An 11,630-nucleotide genomic window follows, 5' to 3' on the forward strand; every position below is an offset into this window, starting at 1 on the left:
GCAATTAATAAGTCATCTACATAAAGAGCCATAATTACTTTCTTACAATTTAAATTTCTGATAAAAATACATGGTTCAGAGTCCAATTGCTTAAAATCTAATTTAATAACAAAATTAAGAAATTTCTGATACTATTGTCGAGGAGACTGTTTAAGACCATATAAACTCTTTTTAAGTTTACATTTCTTACCACTCATATCATCATATCTTTTTGGCTGGTCCATGTAGATGATTTCATCTAACTTACCGTTCAAGAAAGCTGTCTTGACATCTAAAGTAAAAGTTTGCAAACCTTCATTATTGATAATTACCAGGATTAAACGTAAAGAGCACATACTAATCACTGGAGAAAACGTTTCTGTATAATCTAGGCCTTCTTTTTGCATAAAGCCACGAGCAACAAGCCTCGCTTTGTAAGTTCCATCTCGTTTTTGACGTAGAACCCATTTGCAGGAAATAGCTCTTTTATCAGGGGGTAAACTTTGTAGATCCCAGACATCGTTATCTTCCATAGATTTCATTTCCTCGTCCATAGCTCTTTTTCATGGTTCTTGTTCTACTTGTGGTAGATTTGCAATATCTTCAAATGTCAGAGTGTCTTGTGCAAACATTACTTGGTAAATCTCAGGATCAGGATACCCAACTGGCTGTTTCTTTTCTCTTGAGGATTTTCTTTGTTCCTCCTTCTTATTTGCAGCATTTAATTCGCCGTTATCAGTGTCTGAAATTGATTTGTCTTCATTTTTAATGTCATCATTGTCATTTTCACTCAAATCAGAACTATCGGAAATATATTTTTGATTTTCTACTTTCTTCTTTTCTTCATTAAATTTAACATTTCTGGAAACAATGATGCGTCTTGTTTCTGGAATCATTAAACGATATCCCATTGTGGAATAACCTACAAATATCATTCTGACAGATTTTTCATCTAGTTTCTTTCTTTGCGATAGTGGCACTAGAGTGTAAGCATCACAGCCAAATACACGAATGTTTGTTAAATCAGGATCTTCACCATACTTCACAAAATAAGGAACATGATTGTCAATTCAATATTTGGGAGTCGGTTATTTATGTAAGCAGCCGTAAGTACTGCTTCACCCCAAAGGAATTTTGGTAATTTTGCTTCAAGTATCATTGCTCTAGCCTTTTCCAGTACAGTTCTATTTGCTCGTTCAGCAACACCATTTAGAAAAGGTGTATAGGGAGGTTCAGGATCTATTTTTACACCTGCTCTTTTAGCAACTTCATGCAATTCTCCACTGACATATTCTTTGGCATTGTCACAGCGCAGTTTTGCAACAGTTGGATTCAATTTAAAGAATAGCTTTAGTTCAGCAGCAATTTCACTTTTTCTTTTGAGCAATCTGATTTCCATAAATCTCGAATAGTCATCAATTATAATATCGAATAGTCATAAAATACCTTTCCCCATGGAGTGTTTGAGGTTCTATTGGACCATATATATCAGTGTGTATAGTTATAAGCGGTTTGGATTCTTTTATGCGAGGACCCTTTCCTATAGGCAAAACACTGTTTGGCACGAACACATACTTCACAAAAGGAATCATTTGCAGGAAGATTCATCAGTTTTAATTTTTGATCACAGCAGTGTCCTAACCTTCTGTGCCATAAATCATCATTCTTTACTGCTAAAGCTGTAAATAAATTTGGTGAAAAATCACTAAAATATTGTCCGCACTTATCCAAGTATCCAAATCTAAAACGCTTGTTTTTGTTTTCAATATAAACTATTTCATTTTTAAAAATTACGCTCAAACCTGATGCTTCAATATTTTTAACAGAAATTAATTGTCCGTTTAATTTTGGAACGTAAAGAACATCTTTTAACATTATTTCAACACCATTCTTAGTTTTACCGCAAATATCACCAATTCCTTCCACTTGTAAAACCACCGACTTAAACGCACTTAACAGTTCCAGTCTTAGGCTTAATTGAGGTGAACCATTCCTTGTGAGAAGACATATGAGAAGTTGCACCAGAATCAATAATAAATTGATCATGCACAAGATTTCCAGCCATAAAGGATATTGCAGGGGAAGCATACTTATTACTATTTGAATCTGCCTGCTTTTTAGAATTATCAAAACATTGACTTTTAAAATGACCAGTTTTCCCACAGTTATGACAAACGCAGTTCTTTTTTCTACAAAATTTAACAGAATGTCCTTTTCTTTTACAATAAGTACAATTCTTTACGAGCACTAATAAAAACAGAGTTATCTGTATTTGGTTTAGAATACTTATTTTCATTTTTATAATCAAACATAAGAGATTCACAATCAATAAGTCTACTTGTAACAAAATCTAAACTCAAATTATTGCTTGGCTGATTTTCGAGAGATGCTCTAATATTTTCATATTCTTTTGGCAAAGACATTAAAATGTAAATAATAATATCAAAATCGCTTACTTCAGAGCCAGAGACGCGTAAACTACTGACCAGGTTCATTATGCTGTCGATATGCTGTCTCATTGACACATCCTTGGATTTCCTTATGGTAGCTAGACGTTTACGCGTTAAAATTTGACTCACTACACCTTTAGCGCTATACGTAGCTTGTAGTTTCTTCCATATTTTACATGCAGTGTCTTCACGTTGAAGAGAAGCAATAACATTGTCATTTAGAAGGGCAAGTATTAAGGCATAAGCCTTTTTTGATTTCAAAACATCTGCAACTCTGTCCGCAACTGCTTCTGTTTCCAAAAACGTATCCAATTCTCTTGCCGTAAATACTGCTCGAACTCTTTGACACCAAACAGTAAAGTTATTAACACCGTCAAATGGCGCTACACCAAAAGCTTCCCTTTCACCTCCAGAAAAAGCCATCATTCACAATATACCAAATCAAAATCACGCGAACGAGAAATTAGTACACTGAAGGTTCAATTAGGGAAACTGTCAGCGAATTATAACTTTTGAAGGAACCACGCTCTGCTGTTAAACATAGAAAATGCCGTGGTTCGCAAAACAAATATTTATTACTGAGATATGCAGTGAGATATGCAGAGTAATACGCAGAGTTACATGCAAGCAGAATAATACTAAGTACAAGCAATAGCACAGATAAATAAGTACAGGAAGAATAATACTAAGCAAGCAGAATAACAGAATAATACTAAGCGGCGATAAGGAGTTACAGAGGTCATATATATAACTTTACAACAGATCATGGTTTAACAAATCATAAACAAGACACAATAAATAACCAATCAAAAGTAACATGCAGAATGAGATTTAAGTTTCAGAATAACTCGGACCTGGCTGAAAGCTAATGAATGTTCGGACTTGACAGAAAGCTATACTTCCTTCTAACCAGTAAGAATGCGATTACAAATATCTCAACACGGTTAATATACGATGTCTCAGCAACATGACTTAGTTGAATCGGCAGTCAGGAAGACCATCAGTCGTTTACAGGAGAGTCAAACGAAATCCATTGTAGCGAAAGTGTCAGGTGTTTCCAAAAATGTCATTTTCAGAGTATGTAATCGTTTTTCGAAACTGGATATGTTTGAGAATTCGGGACAAGGTCGTGCTATCGTTTTAAAATAAAAAGGCGGGAGCTATATGCGCATTTCGTTTAAAAAAAAAACACCTATATCTCTAATTTAGAGAAATAAAGTAGTCAGAAAGAACGTTTTGTATGCGGAGATATTTGGTTGATGTACTGCAAACATTTTATTACACATTTTATCAGACAAACCAAGAAAATAAATAAATAACTATATAGCAATAATTATTAATTTTAAATATGTTTTCCAGAAATCGATCAAAATAAAAAATTTTCCGGAAAATCTTGTTTGAGACCATTTGTCGCCCCTCTGCGAGCGGCGCCAGGGGCATCATACACCCCCTTGCTACGCCACTGCAGTACCATGTTATGCCTTCTGAGAGTTTGCGATCATTTTTTAGAACCATCTAACAGTTGCATTTAGGACACAACATACTACTCTGATTTAGCTCAGCCTCCTTTAAAAGTTCGAGCAAAATGTCTTGTTTAGTGCACAGAAACACGAAGAACAGCCTAGTGGGGATACCATTTTTCCCCAAACAATTACCAATGGCTGGCAGCTGACAAGAACTGGCTATAATGCTTTGATATTTTTCTATTATACTCTTTAGTGGTGCCATATTACTACAATATATATATTTCTTTAAATAGTTTTTAATATAAAATTACACTTAGAATAATGTATGAAAATACAATAAGTAAAAGAGTGTAAAATTAAAATAAATATGTAATATAATTTTTATAATAGCAAAATATCTGTAAAATGAAATATAATGAATTATAACTAAATAAAGAATAAATAATATATAAATAATACAATAATAAGTTGAATAAGATCAAAATGAATAATAAAAAACTATATTAAATGTTAAAATAAAATGGTAAAATAAAATTAAGTATAATAAATAATAATACACTGAAATGGTAACAAAATATCAGTATTTAAGATTAAAGAAAACTACTAATAACAAAAAACGGTACTATTCGATTTCGAGGACCGTAAAAAAATTGCAGCGAAAATGTATGCGCAAAAGCGCAAAATCTAGCAAACGCGCCCATTTAACAGCGCGCCAAATCTAGCGTACGCGCTGATTTCAGTTTGCGTAAGTTTATATAGTTCTATGTTTCTTAAGACACCATGGAAATACTAGTTTAATTTTTAATTCATTATTTGATTTTAATCCTTTTTTGTTATCCTATGGATTTAACAATTTGAGAATTGCCCATGACGAAAAGTCGGCAATAGAATTTTGGGTAAAGTGCAGAATCACCCATTGCTTGACGCGTTTTTAAGAATTGCACACACTCGGTATCCATGTGCACATCGACCTATTTTCACTTTAAAAAAAAATCCTAGAATTGAACAAAAACGGCCCTGCGCACACCCTTGACTTTATCTATGTACACATCGACCTATTTTCACTTAAAAAGTCAAAGAAAATTGACAAAAATTCAGTTGTTTTTACCCTTGTAAAAAGCGGCAAACAAATAAGTGAGCGATTCTGCACTTTACCGAAAATATTTTCAAAGAAAAGGCATCATTCATTATAGAAAATTACGTTTGAACAACCAACGAGATGAAATTATGCTTTAGCGATAAGTCGGTAGCGAAATAGCGATGTAGGCATCCATTCTGTTATGTTTAGCAATTTTTATATAAATTATAATAGTGATCTGAACTAGTTATTTACTCTTAGGCTTCCATTCAGTCATGTTTAGCCTTTTTCATATAAATTATAATAATAAAAAAGTATTATATGAAATTAACCTTTCATCTAAATTAAAACATCAATCTTAACTAGTTATTTACTATTACAGTACTTCCTTACTTGCGTTAGAGTTGCCGCAATTATTTTTGGCAGCATCGGCATCAACAATAGTTTGGCGTTTTTTACGGCCCTCAAAACAGAATAGTACCCAAAAAACAAGAAGAGTCTGGCACACGCACTACGTAAAGAAGTAGATTCTCTTTCCGGTCTTCTGTAGCGTTTCTGGCACGGCTACGATAAGTGGCGCATTATCTGCCACTTGGCGAGTAAGAATAGAGTTGCTGAGAAATTGGGGTTATATGCAAGTTTAGCCTTAAAAACATTTAAAATATAAAATATTTATATTAAAAATTTTTTTTAATCTTAATATGTCGATAATTTCAATATTTTTTACCCATTTCACCCTTTAGACTATAAATAAATTATAAAAAAGCAATTATGATTACAGTCAAGAGTTTTTAATCCGAACTCGTCGGGACTTCTGCGATTCCGGATTATTGGTTTTTCCGGATTATAGATCATCAGTTTAAATCTGCTAGGATGGCACACAGAAATTATAAAATTAAAAATATGAAACCGTAATTTATGAAATAAAGAGTAATTATGATCTAAAGGGTATCAAAATTTACGAAAAAAAACTTAATATTTATTTGTTTAATTTATTAAACATTTTTTTCAACACACGCATGCCTAAAGTATACATTACGCAAAGTCGAAATTAAAAAATTGCAACCAGAAAACTATTTGATGTGTATTCGTGATATTTATAATGACGAGGAATTTGATTTAAATCATATCAAAGACGGAGTACATCGAGATGAAATACTACATTTAGTAAGGAATTATAAGCCGAATAAAATAAAAGCATCTGCCCTGAAGATAACGATAGTGCTGACAGATCAACTTCCAGTTCATTGCGCGCCTGACGATTTAATTAGATGCAAAGTATGTAAATAAAATAAAACTATGTAATTTGCTGCATGTCTTTAGTATTTTACACAATACAGAAATCACCTAATATATTATTTCATTACAGGTTCAAGAAATGCATCTCTATCATTAATTCAATAATTTTGATTGTTAAACTCAGAAACGTTTTTAATGCAAAGAACATACAAGTTACAGTACACATATGGAATAAAACATTTGGCCTTGATACAGAATTGCATCTCAAAAGTATGTCAAAGTGGTAACAAGCATATGATCAACACAGTGCATTTTGGTAGGTAACAGATGTAACACTGAATATGAGTGATACGAAAATCTGTGAAAACTGATATCCAGGGTCAAATTTCGGATAAGACGGAGGAAACACAGAACACATGATGCCAGACGCTGATTAGAGTAACAATCCAAGCGGGTCGGTATGAGCAGCTTTAAACTCTTTAGGACAGGATAGATAAGCAAATGTAGCTTCAAGTCGGCATTAGTTGAAAATTCAACTGAGATATAACTTGCATATATACTTTTTTCGTTTTCTGAAAGAAATAATTAGATTATGATTTATTTGTATCAAATGACAATTCAAAAACCTCATCAAAGCGTCAACAGTACGTTTTATAGCACCCGGTACAATACCTTTAATTCTAAAATTCTGTCAGTCAATGCCTCTCTTATTAACAAGTTTTCCCACCACTTAATACTGACAATTGGGGTGATTCAGACTTAACCGCAAAAATTGAGCTTTCTTTGCTGCATAGAGAAATCTTTACTACACTGATAAATAAATGTTGATACCAATTTAAACTCTCCTCAAAATATAGAAGGCTTCTCTTCTGCTTAGATCAACACATATCTTTTCACATTATTCTAGTGTCCAAACGAATTCTTACACACATGACAGATTCCTCTCTTCTGTCGATATACATATCTTAATAATCCCTTATCAAAAGTTAACTTTTCCATAGTTTATACACAAGTCTTTCCCCCTGTGTGAATAAGCATATGAGCTTTTATACTACCCTTCCAACGAAATAACTTCTTACATATTTCACACGCATAAGGTTTCTCTCCTGTGTGACTAAGCATATGGTTCCTTAAAGTAGACTTCAGACTAAAGGACTTCTTACATACTTCACACGCATAAGGTTTCTCTCCTGTGTGAATAAGCATATGCCTGTTTAAAGCATTCTTGTGTTTAAATGACTTCTTACATACTTCACACACATGAGACTTCTCTTCTGTGTGAATAAGCATATGTCTCTTTAAAGTGGACTTCTGACTAAAAGACTTTTTACATATCTCACACACATAAGATTTCTCTCCAGTGTGTATAAGCATATGCCTATTTAAAGACCCCTTGTGTTTAAATGACTTCTTACATACTTCACACACATGAGGTTTCTCTCCCGTGTGAATAAGCATATGGCTGAGCAAACCACCCTTGTGACTAAATGAGTTCTTACATACTTCAGATACATGACGTTTCAATCCTGTGTGAATAAGCATATGGCTGTTTAAAGAAGACTTTTGATTAAAGGACGAGTTACATTCTTCACAAATATAAGGTTTTTCTCGTGTGTGAATAAGCATATGCCTATTTAAAGACCCCTTGTGTTTAAATGACACCTTACATACTTCACACACATGAGGTTTCTCTCCTGTGTGAATAAGCATATGCCTGTTTAAAGCACTCTTGTGTTTAAATGACTTCTTACATACTTCACACACATACGACTTCTCTTCTGTGTGAATAAGCATATGGCTGTTTAAAGTAGACTTTCGACTAAAGGAATTCTTACATACTTCACACACATGAGGTTTCTCTCCCGTGTGAATAAGCATATGCCTGTTTAAAGCACTCTTGTGTTTAAATGACTTCTTACATACTTCACACACATACGACTTCTCTTGTGTGTGAATAAGCATATGGCTGTTTAAAGTAGACTTCCGACTAAAGGAATTCTTGCATACTTCACACACATGAGGTTTCTCTCCCGTGTGAATAAGCATATGGCTGATCAAACTACCCTTGTGACTAAATGAGTTTTTACATACTTCACATACATGACGTTTCACTCCTGTGTGAATAAGCATATGGCTGTTTAAAGAAGACTTTTGACTAAAGGACTTGTTACATACTTCACACATATAAGTTTTTTCTCGTGTGTGAATACGCATATGGATATTTAAATTACTCTTATTGCGAAATGTCTTGTTACATATTTCACATATATAAGGCTTCTCTCCTGCGTGAGTAGGCACATGCATATTTAAACTGAACTTAATGATTTCTTAAATACTTCACACACATGAGCTTTTTCTCCTGTGTGAAGAAGCAGACGACTGTCTGAATTAATTTTTTAAATAAATGTGTACATAACTCACGTATAAGAGCTTTCTCTCCAATGTAAATTAGCATATATTACATTTTTGACTAAATGACATACAAATTTCATGCATATGAGATTTATGTTCAGTATGGATGTAGTGTTTTAAATATTACCTCTAGAAAATGATTAGTTACCTTGTAATAAACCATGAGCCTAGAACATCCTCCTAATAGAACACGTAATTTCAGAACACGAACATAGAACATCCTCCTTCTAGAACATGCAATTTCTGCACAATATTGATAACTGTAACTGGCAGTCTTAATATAATATGACTTGCTACATATCTCGTGATGAAGTTCATCCTCTGAAGGAATGTAAAACGGGCTTCTTAACAGAAATTTCGGTAAAAGTAGTTTTAAGACGGTTTACTCTAGCAATTCATGTGTCATGTAAATACGCGTCCTTTTCTTCGTAAAAGAATCAACATAAATTATTCATATGACGTATCAGCTACTTGCTATTAGAATACCTTCATGTTTCACTGAAATTAGTTTCTTATAGTTCACTAAAGTAAGGCTTCCTGCGTGATCGTAGTAACAAGTTTAAACAGGAATTTTTAAAACTGGTCACATATGGTACGTTACGACTACATGAAATTTTTGTATAGTAGCTAGTCAATGATCTATAGCTTGAAGAAGTTACATGTCACGTTCGAAATTTAGTAACAACTGTTAAAACTTATACGGAAAAAGTAATCGGCTTTTCAAGATTTGAATACTTAAAAGTATTAATCACACTTAAACATGAAGTAAACCTTAATTAAATACACACATCATAGTTTTAAAACAGCCACTTTTACTAAATAACTATAATTGCGGTAATTATTCAAATAATAAAATCAGTTTCAACGTAAACAAACCTTATTATCACGAAAGAAAACATTTACTGTGGTTTAACGTCTTTAAACTTGAATATCTATCATTATTGCCATACACAAATTAATAAACTATACTAGCAAAATTTAAGTGAGGCTTGCTAATGAGCCAGGAAATTTAAAATGCACAACAATAAACATTAAAATAAATAGTGTATTATTAACATCCTCCCATCTTTTCATTATAAATTAATATCAAAAGTGGCGATTTTGCTTTTTGAATATAAACGTTTGTTATATTATTATTATATATTATAAATGTTTGATTATAAACGTTGCGTTAGATGATAAATTTTTAAAAATGTTTTTGATAATAAGTTATAATCAAAACGCAGAATCACCACTGTCTCATTAGTCTTATAAAATACATGTATGTCCTAACCAGAGATAAGTTATGGAGAACAGCCTTAACACCAAAAAGGGGAGAAACAGCTTATTATGGTAGACCACGCTATGGTTGTCATCATGGACCTTATAAAAGATAGACCAACACAGTGGGCGGGGCTCTCGTCACCGACATGTCGGCAAGAAAGAGTAGGGACGATATGGTTTACTTTAACACTGAAACCTATGGCGTTTGTATCACATAACTCTCTTTAATTATTAAATGTGATACGTTGTATAGTGATGCAATTTTGAAACCCACAGTTTCTTCCAAATAGGATTTAGTATATCTCATTAAAGCACTTTTTACTGCTTTTCGCGCATTTTTCTTCACTCGTGTTGTACACACATATGTATTTTGGTAAAACGGTAAAAACTCTAAGCATAAAATTTATTAACTTAATTTCGTGTAAAAATAAAATTAAATCCGATCGATAGTACGCGATGCTTTGAAATAAATAAGTATAATTAAACATGATCTGATAATTTTTTTTTTTTAATTTAATGAACATTTTTCAGGCAGTGATTTTCTAAACTATAATAACATTACAAAATGATCATATTTATTTGATTATATAATCATTATATTATTAACATTAAAGTGGATTATTTATTTTAATAATTCATAAAATTTGGAGCATAAAATTTTCTGAGCGTAATGAAGGGAAAAAAGATAAATTAAAATCTAAAAGCACTCTTTTTTTAAAGTTTTGTGTGTTACCTATATTTATTGAATATCATGTTCTTCGCCCGTAAACCACATACATTTGAAAACAGTATATCTTTAGAATTTCCGCACTGGAGATAAAACTGTTATTTTCCGTACAGTGCTCGCTCTGAACTCGTTGAGTTTGTTAATCAAAAATTCGTTAAATGTTTACAAAATATGAAACAGATTAAAACCAATTCGAAATTCGGACGTCCAGATGCCTATGTTCGGTGGAGGATTACATTATTAAAAATTTGATGGCTCTAGATACTTTCGTTTTTGTCACAGTGCGAGAAACATACATATATTCATGCAGATTCTTCATTATTTAATTTCTTTATATATAATACAGGGCGTTAATATTTGGTAACAACAATTTGCAAGGAGACACGGACATTTATACTAAAACAGCGCAAAATGCCGCTTCGCAACCAACAGCCTTTCTACGCTACCGCCCCTTCGGGCTAATAAATTAAATTAACAGTAAATAAAAAAATCTTAGGCAAAACTAAAAATAAATTTAATAAAAATAATCACTATAAAATACAAGCAAAATTAATTATTACGGTTAAATACAATTTTAATATTAGAATCAAATGTGTAAATTTTTTAAGGAGTCAAAAGTCTTTATCACTATGATGTATTATGAAATATAATTAAAATAAAACTCCTTTATTGAAATTGTGTTATAACACTCATCTATAATTTTAAAAAAGCAGCACGATTTAGAATTTTATACAAAACTTTAAAAAATTCGTTTTTAAATATTTTGGTATTTTCTACTCATTTACACCAATAAAAGACATAAAAATTGCAAGAGAAAATTGCTTGTTTGAAATTTTCTATTAGTTCAGATTTAAAATATTATTTTCTAAAAGAAGTAGTTATAAATTTCCTTACAGCATAGGAAAAGCTTAAAAAATATCCAGTCCTGAGAGCATGCAATAGCTTTATAATTATTCGGAATGTTAATTATGCTTGATAAATATGCTAAATATTAAAAATCAATCTCAATTTCAAAA

At 32.1% G+C, this 11,630-nt stretch overlaps 1 protein-coding gene across 1 annotated transcript; it reads right to left on the reverse strand.

Annotated features, from left to right (window-relative positions):
- Window positions 1–5,961: 5,961 nt before the first annotated feature.
- LOC146994018 (uncharacterized) lies at window positions 5,962–9,515 on the reverse strand. The gene has a single exon (XM_085826732.1). The coding sequence runs from the start codon at window positions 8,514–8,516 to the stop codon at window positions 7,215–7,217; it is 1,302 nt and encodes a 433-aa protein (XP_085682858.1). The 5' UTR covers window positions 8,517–9,515; the 3' UTR covers window positions 5,962–7,214.
- Between the last annotated feature and the right edge of the window lie 2,115 nt (window positions 9,516–11,630).

The sequence above is a fragment of the Stegodyphus dumicola genome, chromosome 11, assembly GCF_044657685.1.
Source record: "Stegodyphus dumicola isolate Sdum_Otavi_A_Nest chromosome 11, ASM4465768v1".
Classification (NCBI taxonomy): Eukaryota; Metazoa; Arthropoda; class Arachnida; order Araneae; family Eresidae; genus Stegodyphus; species Stegodyphus dumicola.

Coding starts and splice junctions, on each gene's coding strand:
- LOC146994018 (XM_085826732.1), bottom strand. CDS start 8,516: ATGCATGTGCCTACTCACGCAGGAGAGAAGCCTTATATATGTGAAATA.